The sequence below is a fragment of the Ciconia boyciana genome, chromosome 9 (assembly GCF_034638445.1).
Source record: "Ciconia boyciana chromosome 9, ASM3463844v1, whole genome shotgun sequence".
Classification (NCBI taxonomy): Eukaryota; Metazoa; Chordata; class Aves; order Ciconiiformes; family Ciconiidae; genus Ciconia; species Ciconia boyciana.
Genome location: NC_132942.1, coordinates 515,441 through 535,158, shown reverse-complemented (window position 1 = coordinate 535,158; position 19,718 = coordinate 515,441). Strand labels below are relative to the sequence as shown.

At 56.0% G+C, this 19,718-nt stretch overlaps 1 protein-coding gene across 3 annotated transcripts in view; it reads right to left on the bottom strand.

Annotated features, from left to right (window-relative positions):
- Positions 1–19,718, bottom strand: part of PPP2R2B (protein phosphatase 2 regulatory subunit Bbeta) — a 114,782-nt gene that overhangs the window by 62,046 nt on the left and 33,018 nt on the right. Inside the window, exon 1 of one of the 3 annotated variants that reach the window (XM_072873490.1) lies at positions 16,143–16,295. The exons of the other annotated variants lie outside the window; for them this stretch is intronic. Coding sequence (XP_072729591.1) covers positions 16,143–16,212 — 70 coding nt within the window. The 5' untranslated portion in view covers positions 16,213–16,295. Of the gene's footprint in view, positions 1–16,142; positions 16,296–19,718 lie in introns of those variants that run through there. 3 annotated transcript variants of the gene reach the window in all.

Below are 19,718 nucleotides of genomic sequence, written 5' to 3'. Positions count from 1 at the left end.
TTTGAGAAGACAGAGCAGAAATTTTAGCAAAATTCTCAGTTCTCAGTCTGGGATTAGACAGATCAACCCCTGCGGGACAGCTGCCCAAACCACAAATTGACTTTATTTCTTCTGCCCGGATCACATTTGTGTTTTGAGCTATTTCTGTCTGCAATGAATATTACACCACAGAAACTTTGCAAAGCTCACAGGCCCAGTAGGTGAAATCCTGTTGAAATACGCATTGTCAGTTACTTTGCAAAGTTTCCGACTCCCCTTCAGGAAGGATTTCCATAGGTTTCATAGATTTTTGCATGTTTTCATAGAATAACTTTAAGGCACACGTTCATGACAGCCCCACCTCTCCTGCTTTTGCAACTCAGGACTGTTGTACTGGAGCCTTGAACTTATTATACGCCAGGCAGGGAAATACCATTTTTTCCGTTTTGCGAACAAACAAAGGAGGAGGAGGAGGGTTGGGGTTCTGCCTGGCAGTTGATGTGAGGACAGGTCCTAGCCATAGACGCTGAGGACAGACCCTAGCCGTAGACGTTGCGGACAGAGCCACGTCATTGTTCACTCCACTTGACGGTGCCGTGGGGGCAAGTGGCCTAATCCTGCCCTCAGGTCAGTTGAGGAGACGTTCACCGCTGCCTTGGGTGGGCCAGAGCCCCCTGAGAAGAAAGTGATGGAGGTGCCTTTGTGTGAGCGGGGCGAGGATGTCCTCCAGGCTCCTGAGCAGCTGAGAGAGGCGTGAAATTCAAGCGACGGATTATGAATGATCTATAGAATAATGTCACAGTTTGTAACTTTAGCAACAGATTGACACAGTTATGGAAAGACGAGGCAAAATGCAATTTGGGGAACAAAATTAACTAGAGTTCCCAAGACTCCAAGCAGAACAAAGATAAATGCAGAAGTCCACAGCTTTGACTTTGTCACATTACCAGCCACTGGTTTGAAATGGACCTGGCACTGCTGTCCCACCGTGCCCTCCGCCTGCCCCTCGCGAGGCCGCCCAGCGCTGCCTGCGGCTGCACACCCAACTGCAGGGACGGTCTCCTGCCCCGGAACCTGCCACGGGAGCTCTACCTGCTTCACCTAACCTGTCCTAAGTACACTTAAGAGCCCGTCCGTCCCACACACCCTCCCAACTGCTCCCAGGTCAAGGCGGTTTGTCTTTTCTCTCCCTTTTTCCTCCTTGTAAGTGCCAAGCCCAGCAAGCAGAGGGTTTACTAGCGGCAACGACAAGCGTATGCGTGTGCAGTCAAGCACGTGGGTACGCAAGGTGGCAAGTGAAGACACAACCAACCACCCTTTAGCTGTGCGGGCTGTTGGATTCACAGCTGCTTGTCCCGTGAGAAAGGGGGTCCCAGAAATGCTTGTGAATCTTCCTCTGCCCTTCTGCCTCCTCCCACAGGTAAAATACCCCCCATCAGAAAGGGAGAGATGGCTTCTACCTGCCACACAGAAAGCCCTCGTGCACAGAGGGCAACTTGCACTTTGACTGGTTTTAGCTGTTCAAGGAGATGGTAGGAAAGGCAACAAGTCAAAGCCCTCACCAGCCGGTGTCCTCGAGCCACACAGACGGGCTGTAGAGCAACAATTCTCCTGTCCTGGTGCTGTAAACCACACAGGACATCAGGACTGCACAGCCAGAGGTGTCGGGACCAGGATCTCGCCACCGTATTTAACAGACAGACAGTGCTGGTGACGAAGCACTGCGGCTGTGTCCGTGTCGTCAGCTCCTGAGTGACGAGGATGGTCAGGATCTGCGGGCCAGGACACTAATGGGCAACCTTCACACAGAAACTGAGGGCGGCATTTGGCCCTGAGAACCTAACTTATAGCAAGCCTAATTGTATTAAGGACCACGCAGTGTATTGCTTTATTTGTAATGAGTTTTAGGCTTCAGAAGCTGAGAATCCCATCTGCAAGAGCAGACTGTTGCAGGATTCAGCTATTAATAGCCACTGGTACACACTTACTTCCAGCTGAGGGACACGAGGGGGGAGGAGACAACCAGATGGAGATAATGCATTAGGGTGACACAAAGCCAAAAAAAGGATGATCCACTTCCCCACATCCTCACACATATCTCAGGCTTGCAGCAGGGAGCAAACAAAGTGTCACATGTGATTAACTCATAAACATCCTAATTAGAAAGTTCTTACGTTAGATCAAATGTCCAAACATGACAAGACTTCGTTGTCTCCTCCTAAGAGCCCCGTACAGACAAGGTAACGCTGCAGACTTCACTCTAGCTTCAAAGCAGCATCGCCAAGATCGGTGCCCAGCCTGGAAGTGCACTAATGAATAACAATCAGTAAATACATCTGTAAAATACGAGCAAGAAGCTTCATCTCATTTATGAAGTGCTTTGAGACCACTAGTGAAGGAGTGCTGGATGAGAATCAGGAGCGGCTATTCTCTCATCGATGTTACAGCCAGATGCGGATTCCTGCGTGCCTGACTTGGGCTGGATCCCCATACCAGTCTCCCAGCAGGGAGCATTGCCACCCGATGGGCACCGCACCGATGGTGAACACTGACTCTGATCATCTCAAGACCTGCAGGGAGAAATGCATCTGGCTCCACTGACGCTGGGGACGGCCCTGGCTACGAGGTGATCACTGCGTGGCATCGCGAACACAATCTTGGGTGAACTAAACCAGTTAGTGCCACAAGTATTGACCTCTGACTTTATTTTTATGCCAAATGACTAATATAGGATGCTTCTTCGTTACTTCCATTGCTGAAAAGAACTTCATAACCTGTTATTAGCTGGAGACGCTTCATCAGTTACACCAAGCTGCTGTATTTTGCAGGACTCCTAATGAAAATACTACATCAAGGTGTCAAACAACAGTATTAAACAGGATCCATAACCAAAATGCTCTGGCTGCAGGGAAACTCAGACCTAGCTGGTACCGGAGGAGAGGGGCTTCCAGCTGCACTTTGCTGGATGTGACAAACCAGTAGATACCTTCAGGGTGCCAGCAGCGTGACAGCCTGCCCGGCGCTGGGCCAGGCTGGCTGAGAGGTGGCTTCTCTCTGGATTTCTCACTCACACACAGCCTAACACGCTTGCTTGCAACAGTCCGGAGACTCCTCACGACAACTGTGCCTCCAACTCTCTCCCACCGCCCAGCCCCCAGGCTGCTTTCTACTCGGACACAGAGAGCACAGCAGATGCAAAAAACACAGGCTCAGAACGTCGTTCAGTGCGTTTTCCAGCCTAGCAAAACTCCTGGGGCTCACAGGCATTGCCAGGGGCGGTCAGGACCCCATCACTGCACGGCTCCAGCCATGCTCCGCACGTCACCATGTCTCAGTAGACTGAAATCACGCTGGTCTGGTGGCTGCAGGAACCCAAAGCCCAGCAATCACAACCAAGGCCGGGATGGAGGGACACCTTCTCCAGAACTTAGCCAAAATTCAGCAGTATGTCACTGTTTGGAGATGTGCAGATCCCCATTCACTCCAGTGTCTTCTAACGTAATGACTTTTTGCAGAACGTAATTGATGCAGAGACGCTTGCAAAGATTTTGATGGGCCTATGCAATGGGACTCTGGCTTCTGCCAAGAAACCAGGCAAACAAACCAAGCCACCCCTGGATACCTGCATTATTTGTATCCTCCAGCTGAGAGCGTTACCCCTGAACTGATCTTCACAACCAGAGGCAATCACAAGCAGACATCTGGCACACCGCTCCTGCTAGCCAGAAATTTTCAGTGGGGAACCAGTTACAAAGCAACACTGCTCATGCTGTTATTATAATTAAGGGTCTGTCAGCCTACTGCAACCAAGGCCAAGTTTATTTAGGGATTGTGAGGGATGGCTCTCAGAAACCACCTCCCTAATTCTCCCTCTTCCATTCCCCCGATCCCACACAGACGCACGTTTCCACGGACAGCTTGCCAGCAGAGGTCGGAGCAGCTTCCACCTCTGCCAGCGTCTAACCTCCAGCAGCAGACCGCATCTCCTGCTCCGAAACAGCAAGTGCAAGGGTCCTGAGTCAGGAGTCACGGAATAATCTGCTCATAATGGAGGCTTCCTCTACCTGCCAGACAGGTGGCAATCTGTTGATACACATAGGTTTGGAAAGGAATTAATCTTGTATGTATCTACCTATGAGTGTTCAGAAAATTCAGATTCTGAATTTGAAAAAGTGTGAAATGTTTAGCTCCCTTTTGTTACATCTCATGTGAATTCTGCACCCCACTAAAACACTCTGCTTAAGATCATCTCCTGCTGCAGGTGGTTGGGCGACAACCACCCCCCTTCCCTGGACAACCCTGTTGTCTCAGTGGAACAAAGACCAACAACAGTCACGAGAGCCATTTCGCTCGCTCGGGAAACATCAAGTACATCAAGCATGCATCATTTTCTCAGCGCAGAGCTCTCATCCTGACATTTGGAGAGCTCATTGGAGCTGTACAGCCCAGTTATCTGCACCTAGGATCCACAACAGTATTTTACGACAGAACATTATGAAGCTCTTCCCTTAAAATGAAGTGGCTAAAGAGCAAGAAATTCTCTGAGCCCCGCACAAGGGGAGCTGGGGACATGCATGAAGGGCCGAAGGGGCATCTGGGTTGTTCACTGCTCTATCACAGTTTTATGACAACTTTTAAACCAGAGTAATTAGCCAAAGCTGGACACCAGCAGTGTGACCTCTCAATAGACTCCTAAGCACCCAGAAAGCAGGATGCTTACACAAGCGGGTAAAGAGGGAGCTGGGCTCTCTGAGTAGCCCCCCGAGCCATCGCAGAGGTTTCCCATGAGACTGGGAGCAGCAGACACATGCCCTGTCTGGAGGCGGGTGTATGGGGGGAGAGCCGTCACTGGGGCTGCCCTCCTGCCTCGAGGGTCACGCCACGCACCCGACTTTCAGGACACCACATCAGGCAGCAACGGAGCAGGAGCCCCAAGGAAGCAAAGCTCATTTTCTTGCAGGCAGTTTCATGCTGGCTGAACAGCTCCGCACCTGCACACCGCAGCTCTCGAGGCATTTTCCGTAGGGCTGCCATGCCCCTGAAATGCCGTGCTTAGAGACAGGCACTCTTCCTGGCAGTAGGTTTTTGCGGGAGCTGCACCATGAACGCAGGAGTACAAGCACTTAGTGTTCTGCACCGTGCATCTGAGGAAGTTTAATGGGTAGGAGCCAGGTGTTAAACAAGCTACAGCCTCCCCCCGACGCCGGTCGGCATCTGGCGCCCATCAGTCTGAGCTCTGCGGTGAGACAGATTCATCGGTGTGCGCTGTAAATAACGCAAGGTGGAAGGACTGGCTCCTCTGCACTCCCCTGACCTCCCTCCCCTTCTCACTTGGTAAAATTTACTCAGCCTGCAAGTGAAGCAATCTGTCATCCCAGCTAATGTTGCTCATCAGCTGCTAACTGCTACGAGACTGGTGGCAGAAATGAATTGCCAATAGCTAGTACTCGATGTTTGGTCAAATGCCTGCGTCCGTCAGACAGGTTGCTTTTCAGCAGAGTCAGATTGCTTGTCCTTTACTCACAGAGCTAACAAAGGGAACGCAAGGAAATGCCTAATGACCAAGCCTAGCCACCAAGGCTGCACTGCTCGTTTCGGGACCGCCTGGTGACACAGCAGCACGTGGGCAGGATCCTGAAGGCTGCCCTCAGCTCCGCCGAGGCTGGCAAGGCAGGAAGCACCAACGCAGCAAGGCAGCTGGGGGCTGGCCAAGAGACACCCGGAGCATCCGGCGCTGGGCACGAAGTGCCAGTCCGAAGCTGGCTGTCACCGCGCACGGCTGCAGCGGGGCATCGCTCCATCCCTGAGGGAGGAGAGAGTGCCAGGGCTGGGCGAGGGCAGGGCTTTACCCAAAGAGGTGCTGACTGCAGGGCCGTGCCGGCCCAGGTCACGCGTTAAATAACAACTGAAATACGTTTCTCTTGCTATCAACGTGTATGTCACTGAAGACTTTTGTATCAAGAATTAAAAAACCAAGATGAAGCTTAAAAAAACCACTGGTCTTCCAAAGTCTACAAAACCTTGGAAAAGAGCATATTGGGGAAGCCACATGTGTGGGGCTGGGCTCACTGAAGCTGCAGCTGAAGCAGTGGCTGTTCAGGATCTGGGGCTTCTCCCGCTGCCGTACTTCTTGGAGAGCTTGTTATCAGCATTTTGGACAGCTTCCACTTCGATACCCCTGCACTAAAATGAGTTGCAGATCAAACCAGGCAGCCAACAGAATTTTTAAATTAAACTACAAAATTATTTAAAATCCCCTTTGAGGATGTTATCACAGGGTTAACACCCACTCTGGCTTCAGATAATATAGCAGCAATAAATGGTAATGTGCACTATGGAACATGATTTATTTTTGTTGAGCAGGCTTGGCATCTATAAATCTCAGCACTCTTAGCATTTAAAGTTGTTATTCCAATGACAAAATAGACATGAGGGAGATAACAGTCTTTATCTCCATTAACGTTTTATTGTTATTCAGAGAATATGGATACGGACTGATCCAAGGGTAGGAAAATCACAGCAATTTGTTTGCATACTCGGGAAGCTGAGATAATGGTCATGTTTTATGACCGCACTAGAGAATCAACTGAAATGCAGGACAGAGAAGATCGAAATGGGAGATTAGTTGTCTATTTTGGTTTCTGGTTTCTATTTCGGTTACCTTTCCATTCACAGGATCTGCTTTAGCACAGCATTAGGAGAGATGGTCCATCGCACGCTGTTGAACAGCTGACTCGCTGCACATGAGCAAGCGAGGAAACAGTTTTTAAAGGAAACAAAAAGGCTGCAGAACAATTCTGTGCAATGCAGACAAGCAGCATGGCAACGGGGCCAGGATCTTTCTGGATACGCCTGCCGCCTGGAAACGACTCTCCGCTCTCTCCCCCGGCCCTGCTGCCTGGACTCCTGGGATTCCTGCAGCCCCCCACGAGGTTGCAATCAAAAGCTCCTGACCTGTTTGGCATTATTCTTTCTTCCCAAGGTACATATCACACCTTAAAGTGCTACAACATCTTTTGTAAGCTGACCCTGAAACAAAGTGAGCTGAAGCTGCGGTGAGGGCTTGATTGCAGGAGGCTTAAGCAGTTAAAGACTGAAAAACAAAACAAACCAGAAAAACCACACAAATCGCACAGCCACCTGCCTGGTCCCAGGACCTGCTGTGCCAGGGAGGGCTACGCTTCCCGCTCCAAGCGCTCCAAGCGTCGCCTCCCACGCAGAAACAGCCTGGGGGTCGCAGCCCCGTCCATCCCTCCGGGCAATTGTCACTCGCGTTCGCTGCACACTAAAGGCAACAGAAGTACGGTGGGCCCGCCTCAGCAGGCAGCTGTATTCCTGCTCCACCTCCAAACTCCCTGGACCGAGCACTTCTCAGGAGGTCTCACGCTGACCCGGAGCGGGTATGACACCGAGGAGGGGCTGCCGCTTTGGGGTTTCCTTCACGGCGTCTGGCTGGGCTCCGGGCAGGGACCAAGCGGCTCCTCTCACGAATCCAGCAGAGCCTCCATCCCAGACACATGGCACAGGCGACTTCCTGGGGCATCCTCCAGCACGAGCAGGGACGGGCAGCGTGCTCCTCCGCCAGCCAGCACGAACACTCGCAACAGAAACCCGGGTCCGAGACAGGCCAGCCCTGCCTGGGCAACACCGTGCCACCGGACGGATTCAGAGGACCAAAGAGCTTAGGACAAGCTTGAACTTGACACAGGGAAGGCGTAAAGTCTGCACTGCTCATGGAAAACACCCATGTTATAGAAAAGCCTCAACAAAAGGCAAAGCTATCATGAAGGGTGCTACCTCAGATTGTTTCACCTGCCTGTCACCTTACTCTGCTTGCCCACGCTGTGCCTAGCAGGCAGAGGGGCTGCAGCTCCTTCAGGTCAGGAGCCATCTGCCGCATTCGATTGTCGAGGGCAAAGCAAAAAAATCATCCCAACTCAGTTAACTGCTGGATGCAACTGCAAACCTGATGGGGAACGACACAAGGATGTCAAGGACGACAACAGCACCCAGAACTCCCTTCGCTCACTGCCACACTGAGCAAGGTCCCGCTAATTTCTGCCTGTGCTTCCAGAGCGATTCAAAGGCCAGCAGCACGGTGCAAGAGGAGCAGTACCATTCCCTGCTCCATCCGTGACTGCAGCTGCTACAGGAGAACAAAACCGCTCAAAGACCCTTCAAATGTTTCCCCTCAAGAAATCAGGCTCACGATGCATTGGGAGAAAAATAACAACTGGTGCTGGAACAACTGCTCTGAATGGAGACATTGACTGTAACGGCTCAATTAGGCCTTTATTGGGGAGGGCGGCAGGGACGCAAGCTGTGCACAGCGTTTCTGACAACGTATGAACAACGCGCTGAGTGTCTCCACATCTGGGCTCCGGTGCCCAGGTGCTGGGGCAGGATGGCCACGGTTGCACCTCACCCTTTCCAGGAGCACTGGGGCCAGGTGCAGCGTGCCCAGGCGGGTCCCCCGTTTGCTCTGCCCTGCCCTGGCTCCCCAGCTCCAGGGCATGGCAGCTGCCAGTACCCTAACTCACCGGGACTTTGGGAGGGCCGTGAGGAGCTTGGGTGCCACCACACAGGGCTGACGGGTATCCAGGAGTCACGGCAGCACTATGCAGAGATGCCAAGACAAGAAGTCAGTGGGTGTTTTGGTGTTTACCCACCAGCTCCAGGCAGACCTGCCGTGCAGCAGCTCTGCTATCACTGGGCGCCCAGGATCCCCGCTCCAGCCCCGCGGCAGTGGGCACCTGCACGGCACTGCCCAGCACGCTCCCTGTGGTACCCGAGCTCTGCGCCGGCCCCGACTGCAGCTGGGGCTTTGTGCCTGCTCAGCACATCAGTGTAAGCGCTTCCAGCTCCCGGTCGCAGCCGCACAGCCGAGATCAGGAGGAGCAGGGAGGAAGCAGCTGCTATTTTTAACCTGCCTGATCAGCATCCTGCCACGTCAAGACGCCTCAGCTCTGCTACGTGTGCGCGGCTCTGCGGGTCTCACCTCTGCGCGAGCCGGCACACGCCTCTCACGGCGGTTACGGCAGTCACCAGTCCGCACCAGTGGCGTTTCCAGCAACCCCAGCAGCTGGGACTCACATTCTCAAACGATCTCTTCCATGAACCTTTATTCCCACAGCCAACCACCACCAAGCCCCCTGCAAGAGCAGCCTCTGCTCTGACTCCCAGAGTTTAGGGTAGTTGATGATTACCTGGTCTGCCACAGCACTTGCCCTACCGCCGACTGACTTTCCAGGCACAGGATCTCGCCAGCTCTTTGGGGAGGAGGCATTAGGGGTTTGGCAGAGCCCTGCAGGCTCTTGTTCACACAAGTGACCACGAGAACCTTGCCCAGGAGCAAGGCCATACTGGGTCACATCAAAAGCACGTCCAGCCCAGTATCCCGTCTCCAGCGGACAACAGGAGATGCACGCAAACAGGGCAACCACGTAACATGTTTCCACTGATACTCTCCCACCCTCTAACAACGTTCAGCTCAGAGGCCTCCTGATCCAGAGGTGGTCCCTCTGTGTTTAATAAACCTTGACAGCTTTCATGACCTTGTCCAGTCTCTTCCTGCACATGCTAAAAGATCACAAGGGTTGACTATCCCGTGGGAAAGTTTCCCAAGTCTGCTCCCCGTCACATGACTGCTGCTCTGCCAGACCTTCAGATGTTTCCCCACCGGAGCTCCCTGTGCCTCTGGCCTGCGTGGCCCAAGGGAGACCCCTGCCACGACACGCAGCCCCACGCGCACACCGATGGCTGCAGGACAGAGCGGGAGCGCAAAACGCTTTGCATCACCTGCCAGCCTCCTCGCAGCTGGCAGCACAAGCACAACAAGGTCGCTCTGACCAGGAAAGATCACCCCAGTGCCCAACGAGCCCTCTGATGAGACACCAGCAGCCTAGAGACTAGGCATCACCGCAGGAGCTGGCTGAGGAGCAAGCACGTTCCAAGGGGAGGCACAAAACGGAGGTAGGCACAGAGGGGACGGGACAGGACAGGAGGGGCACAGGGAAAGCCGCTGTGTTACCCCTGGGGCCTCCACCACCACTTCAGCGAGTCCCACAATCCCATTTGGAAACCTGAGGATGGGGCTGTCCTGTGCCGGCACCCCGAGGCTCGCTGTGCCAGCACCCACAGCATGTCCCAGGGCCCCAGGCTCGAGGGAAAGACTGGTGTTGGGTTTCGACCTGATGCAGCTGGTCCCCAGAGCAGACGGACCCTACAGCAACAGGGACTGGGGCAACACTGGGTTTTAGGGCCAGACAACTCCATGTTGCTGTAGGTGCCTGCTGGGAGCAACCCGGCTTTCCCCAGCATCAGAGTGGGAGCAGGTCCCAACCTGGTCCTTGCACGGAGATGGGGGAGATGCCGAGCCCCGTCCCCTGGGGACGGGTACGAGCCCCGCAGATGCCATCACCAGTGACCAGGCGCTCTCATGGCCCATCTGCGGTGGGTCGGAGTCGCATCATTACCTGCTCCCGGTCCTCTCAGTAATCCCTAGATTACAGAGTCCCCAGGCACATCTATTCTCTCATTAATCCCTGGATTAAAGTATGCCCAAGTCGGCTTTGACGCAGTGTGCTACAAACGGCTGAGTTACGCTGCTCTCCTCGCAGTGATCCCCGGATTAGACAGAAGGAGACGTGTCCGTGGGTCCTTCCGACCCAGCTGGAGCACAGGCTCAGGGAGAGGAAGGGACATCTAAACATAGTACGTGTATATAAATAAAAAGCATAAAGGATGGGACTGTGTTTTGTAATCAAAGTACTTATGTGATAAAACAACAACTTCAAGGAAGTTCCCGGATTAATTAAATCCCAATCCAGATGATCCCCAAACAGCAACTCACATCATTCGTGACAACAAAAATACCCAACAGCGTATAATCCTGTCGGGTTATAATAACCCGAACCTGAACCCAGCACTGGGGGAAAACACCTAATTTCATGCTTTTCTGGGGACTACACATAGATTTAAAAAAAAGTCACTGTCGCTGCCACAGAGAGCTCTTAGCAAACGGACCCGGGAAGTGAAAAAGCTTGTAGGGACCCAGCACAGCACAACCTAAGGTGTGGGTTATGTACAACCCCAGGCTTTTTCCGAAACTCTGCCTGTGTAAGGACGAGGCAGGAACGTGCTCCCCACAGAAGGCCTGGGCGGGCTGCATGGCCGCACGGCCCAGCCCCGATCCCCGGGGCAGGCAGAGGGAGGGATGGGCAAGCCCCCGGGCAGCGGACACACACCCAGCTACCCAAGGATACTGGTGACCGACTGGTCAGGTTTTAATCGCATGGATTGCCTCTCTCTTCCCAAAACAGAACAAAAGAGCCTGAACTTGTCCTCTGCCATACACGGAGGCTGCTTATGCATCTGACGGCTCCCGGGTACCCAAAGGCCCTGTCAGGGTGCCGGTGGGGGGACTCGCACGGCCATGTCCCCGGTGTCGGGCCGGAGGGGGACTAGCATCAGAGCTCCCTCCTGCAGCACGACGGCAGGGCAGGGATAAAGGCGGGATGGGAATGACTGAGAGAGGCAAGGGGGTTACAGCTGGAAGTAACAAGATTAAACTAGGAAAAGGAAATGAAGGCTTAATGGTAGATTTCTCAACAGCAAAATCTATTCAGTTTGGGAAATGCTCCTCAAGGAGATTAAAGACTCGCTGGGGCATCAGCCAGCGCCCCAGGAAAAGGGGCACATGGGGAGCAGCCGAGCGGTGGCCGGGGAGCGGCTGCAGGGCATCATGGCCTTCCCGCCCAGCGGCAGCCGGCACGTCCCCGAGGCCACACGGCCCCAGCAGGGTCAGCCCCGCGCCCCGTGGGGGAGACGCTCCCTTGGCAGAGCCAGCGGGAGACGGGGACGCTCCGCTGGGGGGGGCCAGGATGGCCCCAGGACACGGCTGGCCCCACAGAGGGCCCATGCCATGGCCGTGGGACGAGGGTCCTCCCAAGGGTCCTCCTCCAACAGCACAAGCACCTGGCCATGGGCCACCTCCCCCAGCTGGCCACAGGCGAGGCCACCGCTCCTCCTCCAAGTGCTTTGCTGGGCACCATGGGTGCCAGGGAAGCACCCACACCTGTATCGCCTACAGCCATCGCCAGGCCTGGGGGCATTCGCACTACGACATTTACAGCCGAAGTGCACATCCTGAAACGCACGCCCAACCCAGAGACTCCTCCTGGTGCCTGCCGCAGGGCGGGAGCAGCCTCCCCGGAGCAGCTCCATGGTGCCTCGGGCGCAGGGCACCCGTCACACCCCATGAGATTTTCCTGCCCATTGTACCAAACCGGTGCGAAGGGATATGTCTCCACGCAAAGGAGTCACCCAACCGTGGCTATTGCAGGGCCAAGCTCTGCAGGCTCTCTGTGCGGAGCCAGGACATCCTGCAGCATCAGAAGGGGGCAGGGACAGAGCTGGCGAGGAGAATCCCGTCCCCACCAAGGAGGGATGTGCACAGCGGCTGTGCTCCCAGCCAAGCTCGCAGGTGGTGGACAAGCAGCGCCAGCCTGGCTCCGGCCCCAAGCCAGCCCTGCCGCCATACCCACCTGCCCCGGCAGGGACCCACCTCCCCCTGGGCTACCACGGCTCTCAGCATCCCTCCCCTCTCGAAGACGCTGCCCTGCAATGGAGCGGGTGTCTACAGACATGAAACACCCTTGTTCGTTAGGCGTTGTCCCGCTGCGCTGAGCCATGACGGCTGCCACTCCTGTCCCACCCAAACGCGCTGAGCACACGGGCTCGGTCATGACTGTCACTCATCAGGGCAGGGAGCGTAGAAAGGGGCGTTTGTGCCATCCCTCCTTTCTTTGGAGGTATTCACCCAACCGTAAGCCACCGAGAGGACTCAAGAGACTTGCCAGGTGGACAGCAACACTACACAAAAAGGTCACACCCACAGCTTGAAGACTTCAGGAGATGGGCATTTCGGGGCAAGCTACTGGAAACGGGCCAGCTTTGGGGGGATGAAGGGCCCTTCAACATCCCTAGCAAGCACGTCTGAAGTGGAGCTACTCCAACGCTTTGTTTGTATTCAAATAGTCTCAATTTGTCCTACTTTTGACTGGGCGCTCAGCAGAATTGCGAATGAAGATGGATTTATGCAGCAGAACACACCAAGCATATTTTCTGAACATTTTTCGCGTGAGATCTGCCGTTTTGGGGCAGTGCGGTGGGGTCTGAGCCAGCGAACAGCCTCGCTGGCATCGCCCTGGAACCAGCCCACCCGGCTCTTGCGCCGGGGCAACCTCCGCGCCCCCAGCCGGGGGACGCGCACTGCACCTCAGCGACTGCACGCTCCCTGGCCACGCAGGTCGAATCAGCCCGACGGCTGCATTGCCTTCATGAGCTGTACCTCTGAGCACCACACAGGAACAAGGCATTCGAGTGTGTGCGTTTGAAATACCATCCTCACCCCGCATTTGCATAAAAATACCAGACCTATTTAAGTGACAACAGCACTTCACTTCACCACGTTGCATAACCCCATTTGTTCCCTCAGCTGACACACCAGAGACGCCTGCATTTCCAAGCAAGTCTTCACCTTCTGAACAGGCTTTGAAAGGATTTTTTTTTAAACAGAGGACAGGTTACCAACCACATCGTTCTAGGCATATGCTGCTTTCACATGTAGAAAAAATAAAACTGAATTATCTCCCTTGATTTTTTTCCACACTAGCAAGGTCTACCATTTCAAAGTGCATCCAGCCTTCCTCTAGCAGAACAACTGCACGGAGAATCAGAAGTCCTAAACAGCACGAGGTGAAGAGAAACTCCCAGCTGATACGCAGCCATTAAACGCTCCCATGTACCTCCTCCAGCCCCGCCTCGGCGACGGGGATCACCCTGCCTTAGCCGGGCACCTACTGCACAAACGCTGCTGGCTATTTCATTTCTATGGAGAGGTTTGCTATAGTTTTCTACTGTGACGCCCAAGGCTCTTCTGAAAAAGCCAGCTTACAGCTTGGGGAAATTCACCACCGATTACTAGACGGACCGGATCTTATCGCTGAAATCTTGGGCTGGAAAATCCCCAGACCTCCCGGTGTCACCGGCTGAAATCACTGCAGGCTCATCGCAACCCTCCATCCTTCCCGGCCAGGAAAACCGAGTTCTCAGCAGGTCACAACAGAGCAGCTAGCTTCCGATTTTTTATTTTCTGGTTGCTGCAGCTGCCTTTATAATGCAGCAACAGCAAATTCATCCTTCCATGGACCACAGCACAAGGCGGTGCAAGCCAGGCAACTGGGAAGTACAGGAGCTCAGCCCCATCCTGGCTGCACCACCCTCCGGGAAGCACCTCATGCCATCCCTCCCAGCAGAAACGTCCCTCCACCCCTGCGCCGGCAAACTGGCTGTGAAGAAGCCAGCGTGGCCTCCACGTGGCCGCCTGCCACCCAGCCCCGTGGCGTGAGACACGCCAAAGAGAGCAGCGGAGCCAGGGATGCACCAGGGCGTCACCTCCCCTGCCTCTGGGGTTTGTCAACGCCGAGCAGTTACGTTTCAGCTACACACAAGCAACAGGAACTTGCATATGATCATTTTCTGTGGCTTGCCAGGTATCCAAAGCTTTCCAGTACTATATTAAGCCGAAGATTTTGCCGCTGGATAAACCCTCCTTTAGCCATGTGCTGGAGTCATAAAATTCCCAAAGTCTGGTCCTACGTTGGCTTCCTCTAGAGCCTTAGGAGAATGAAACAGTAAGGGAAAGCCTCTTCAGCTACTAATTAAGCCATTAATAAGCCTGTTCGGACTCTCTGGTGTGGAGTCTGTTTTCTGAAGTTTCATGCAAGGTGTCAGGGCTACCGGGAGGGATGGGGGGGATTTGGTTTTGCTTTACAGCAGCTGCATTTTCCTCCCGAGATAAGGGAGCAAAAGGAGGTCGTGATGGAGCTGATGAAGTCAACAGCTCTTCGGCTGTCAGGAAGGACAGCAGAGGCAGCCGCTGCTCTGTCCCCATCCCTTCTTCACCACCTCCGCTGGTGCAGCCTGCCTCTTTGTGGCAGGCTGCAGCGTCATGTGCAGCCTGCAGCTCACTTTCCGACGCCTGAACTGAACATGGCCACACCGGCTCCTCCACTCCCCGAGCCATTACGGGAAATCGTGTTCAAATGCACCCGTAAGCTTGGCCGGGGCTATGACATTATGCATGTCTAACAGTTTTGGCATCTCCTTGCCTCTGCAACACACAAGTCAGAATACGTATTTCTTCCTGCAGAGGCTTGTAGGAAAAATAGCCCTGACACGACTATTTAATTTCTGTAACAAGAATTGCACTAGTATTTGCCCTATTTCCTGACCTCACGAACACAGCTACAGTCACAGGCTACCTGCGGAAGCCACTAATGCAGCCAGAAGGCAATAAAGCGCATTTCGAAATCGCGGCCGCCCGCACCCGCCAGCTCCCAGCGAGCCCAGCAGCCCCCAGCAGCGCTGGCCCCGGCGGGGCCGGGCCGGGCAGGGGTCCCGCCGGTTCCGCTCCGGCGGGGAAGGGGCGCGGACGGGCCCGGGCTCTCCCCGCTCCCGCCGGCCGCCCCAGGCGTCGGAGGAGCCCAGCGGCGGGCGAGGGCGCCGGGGCCCCCCGGAGGGGCCAGCCGCGGCTGGGGGGGGCTCCGCCCCGACCCGCTCCGGGCGGCAGCTGCGGAGCTCCGGGCGCCCCGGGGGGGGGGGCCGGGCTGCGCGCCCAGGGCGCTGCCGCGGGCGGCTCTCGGTTCTCCGGCTCGGCAGCGGGCGCAACAGCGACAAGCCGGCTACCGAGCGGCTGCCGCCGCGCCCGCCGAGGGACCAGCCCCGCCGAGCGCGGCGGCCCCAGCGTGCGGGGGGCCGGAGCCCCGCAAGCCCGGCTCGGCGGAGGGCGGCGGGAATGCAGCGGGTCCGGCGCTGCTGAGTCACCGGAGCGGGTCAGCCGCACGGCGCAGCCCGCGCGGACCCTCCGGGACCCCCGCGCCGGCCCCGGCACCCGCCGCCGCGGGGCCGCCCGGCCCGGCCCGGCCCGGCCCGGCGGGCGGGGAGCGGTGCCCGGCCCCGGCTCCAGCAGCGGCCCCGCCAGCGCGGCCGGGGGCGCGGGCAGCGGCGGGGGAAGGTGCGGGGCGATGCGGGCGGATGGCGGGGCGGCCCCCACCTGCTGCGGGCGGGCAGGCGCTGCCGCCCCCGCGGCACTCGCTCACCTTCCGTGGCATAGCTGTGGTCTCGCAGGAAACTGCTGCTGATCTTGCGGGTCTCAACGTCCTCCTCCATTGACGGCGGGCTGGCGGGCGCGGGGCGTCAGCAGCCGCAGCCGCGGATCCATCATCCCCCCCCGCGCCCTGCTCCGCGGCGGCCGGCCGCGAAATGCGGCGGCGGTGGGGGGGCGCAGGGGCGGCGGAGCCCGCTGGCTCCTCCCATACGGCACGGCACGGCTGGGCACGGCACGGCTCGGCTCGGCACGGCTCGGCTGGGCACGGCACGGCTCGGCTGGGCACGGCTCGGCTCGGCACGGCTCGGCTGGGCACGGCTCGGCTCGGCTGGGCACGGCACGGCACGGCACGGCTGGGCACGGCACGGCTCGGCACGGCACGGCTCGGCTCGGCACGGCACGGCTGGGCACGGCACGGCTCGGCTCGGCACGGCACAGCACGGCACGGCGCCGCGCTCCTCCCGCCCGGGACGCGCCGTGCCCGACGGGGCGGGCGGAGCGCGGAGCTGCCCCTGCCCCCGGGGATGCCCCTGCCCCCGGAGATGCCCCTGCCCCCGGGGGAAGTCCCTGCTTGGAGATGCTCCTGCCCGGGGACGCTCCTGCCCCCGGGGACGCCCCTGCCTGAAGGAGTGCTGCTCCCTGACCTGCCCGCCGCAAGCACAAGAACACAGCCGGGGGCTGACACCAGGCCCTTTTTTGGCAGAAAAAGAGCCACAGCACGTACACGTCGGGTGTCCTGGGACAGGGGATGCAGCAAGGGCCATGGGGGTAGCCATGCCAGCAGTGGCAAGGGGGTGTGTGCCCACGGGTGCCTCGCCTCGGCTCACCCGGTCGGGAAGGGGCAGGGATGCTCGGTGGTTTAAGGCTGTGAAGGTCAGCGCGGGCAGGGGGATCGGTGACATCTGAGGAAGAGCACGAGCACAGGGGCTATAGGGGAAGGGAGGGCTCTCCTTTTCAGGGCACGTCTCTGAAAGGACAGGCTGCATTCTGGACGTTGTCACCTGCTGCCCGCCAAAGGGAAACAATTACTCTTTGGGAGGGTTTTGTGTCTTGATATAGTCCAGGAAGAAATAAGCCTTGGCACTGACTGAGCCACTGGCAGACACAGGGAAGAAACTCATGGGGGGCAAGTTCCCCCAACTCCGCTTCTGTTCGCTCTTGCACCTGAAGTTGGCCGTAAAACCCAACCGCAGTGTCAGGACACAAGACGTCCCCAGGCAGGCAGCGATGTGCACCCTGGGCAGCAGCGGGGGCATGGGCACGACTCCACGCTCGCGCGTCAGTGCCACAACCGACTCGCAGTGTCCCCTCTGCCCGTCGCTCTCCTCCGCCCAGATGGCTGCTGAAGGGAAACGGACACACAGACACACCCTGGGGTCTAACCCAGGCCTGCACCCCACGGCACCCCCCTGCCCCGCCATCCAGACCTGCCTCGGCATCACCCTCGGTAGCGGCAGAGCCCTTGCTCTGTCCAGGATCGTCGTCAGTGCTGGGCGCTGGCTGGGTGCAGCAGGGGTGCCGGGCACACACGGGCACAGGCCCCACAACCCCTCTGCGCTGCGTGCCCACCTGCCAGCACAGTGAGCCCAGTGCCGCCCGAGCCCCCACGGCGCAGGGCTGGGGTCAGCCGCAGGAACCGTGGAGCTCGACAGGAGCTGTCTTGACAGCCACATCAGCAGGGAGCATTATTGTTACTGGGACCAGAGGGGAAATAAGGATGCAGAGGGAACGGACAAAGATGCTCGATAACATTGTGAATACAGTGGTGTGCTGCAGCTCGATTTCCTCTCCTAACTGTAGTATCATAATTAAAATCTCATTGGCAAGGTGCAAGATTTTACAGCCGACATTATTATTCTGCTGAGATCGCACTGCCTCCCTGGGAGGTGCTTATTTCAGGGGAAGCGCGGGAGATAGCATCACTGAGCGAGAAGGCTCAAGGACTCTGGTACGTCCAGCATGCACGTCTTGCGGACAGGGCGCTCCACGCCACCGCAGCACCGCAGCACCGCCGCATGCCTTTTGGAGGAGCGTGTGGATCCTCTCAGGCGAGAGGCAAGAGAGAGGGAAAGCTCCTTCTGCCCCGTGTCATGACCTTGTGAGGAAAGGTGAATTCCCAGGCTCTCAGCTGCCTGCCTCCCCAGGACGTTTTCTGACATGCTGTCACGTGGAGGTTGATATAAGGCATTGTAAAACTGCACCTTGGAGAACTCTGGCACTTATTCATACGCATATATAACTTCAAGGATTTGTCAGTCAACCACATCACATCACTGGCCATTCATTAATACGGGGATTACTGATGTGACAAGCCAGAAGCATTCATCAGACAGGCATGAGCCTGAAGTCTCCATGCCCAAAGCCTTCACTGAATTATCCTGGAATGCGAGTTCCTTGCTATAAACACCAGGCACATGTTGAAGTTAAGCAAACACATCATGTTTGTGGCTGACGCTGCTCTCGGTTGCAGCAGCAGCCGAGATCCACAGGCTAGTCTGAATTCACTCACTGTGACCAGGCACAAGACCTGGCCGTGGTTTCATGGCAAAGAGATGTATTTACCGATGCTCTCTTGCAGGCCAGAAAGAGTCACAGCAGTAACATCGTGCTTTAAAAATAACTTTTGTGTTGCTGGTTGCTCCTTGTACATGCTCCAGCGCAGGGGACCAGACCCGAACACGGCACAGCAGGACTCAGAACTGCTGCTGGCTCTGGGCAAGTCAACCGACACCTCCGTGCTTGTAGTCTCCTGCCTCCACAGGGAAGGGAAGGGTACGGACCTCCCTCAGGAAAAGAGAGAAGGAAAAGGAAGGCTAAAACCAAACCAAAACACTAGACCCAGGCATCAGATTACCTCTGCCCACCATGTGCGTTTGCCTGCAGGGGTGCACATGTGTACGCCGTGTAAGACACGGGAGCAATCTAGCTTAAACAATCCCAACTCCAGAAAAGAAAAATAAAGACAGATTTTTAATAAGCAAACGTTACCGTATCACATCCTCCCTTCACATCTCAGATGGCAAGCCTCAGTCAAAAGGCAATGCCCAGCTGAATAACAAGCCCCTGCAAGGCTTATGAATATTATTTAAGAAACATAAACACAAATCAGCAACCTCCTTCCCTTTCTTTTCAGCAGGCTCCGTCTTCAGTGTATTTCCATTTTAACAAGTGCCAAGTCCTTTCTCCTTTATTAACTAGAAAAATTATTCTCCCCATTGTGCATGAATTATAATCATGTATTCATAAGTCTTGCAAAGTTTTTCAATACACCGTATCATTTAAATACATCCACAAGCCACCTGTTTGTTATGCAACACGCATAGGAGCTGCATCATGAAATCAATTTATTCTCAGCTTTTTAAAATCCAGGAACAAGCCTTTACAATAACTAAAAGCATTAGCTGTCCTAAGCAGGAATCCATTTGCAGATTAAATTCGCCAAAGGTCAGCTTGTAGCTGTCACTGTTTTCCAAACCCCCAGGTGTCTACCATGTTACAGACTTGGACATCTCTTGAAGAGCCAGGACACTTTCCACTCCATTGATTTATGCTTCAATTGGAACAGGTT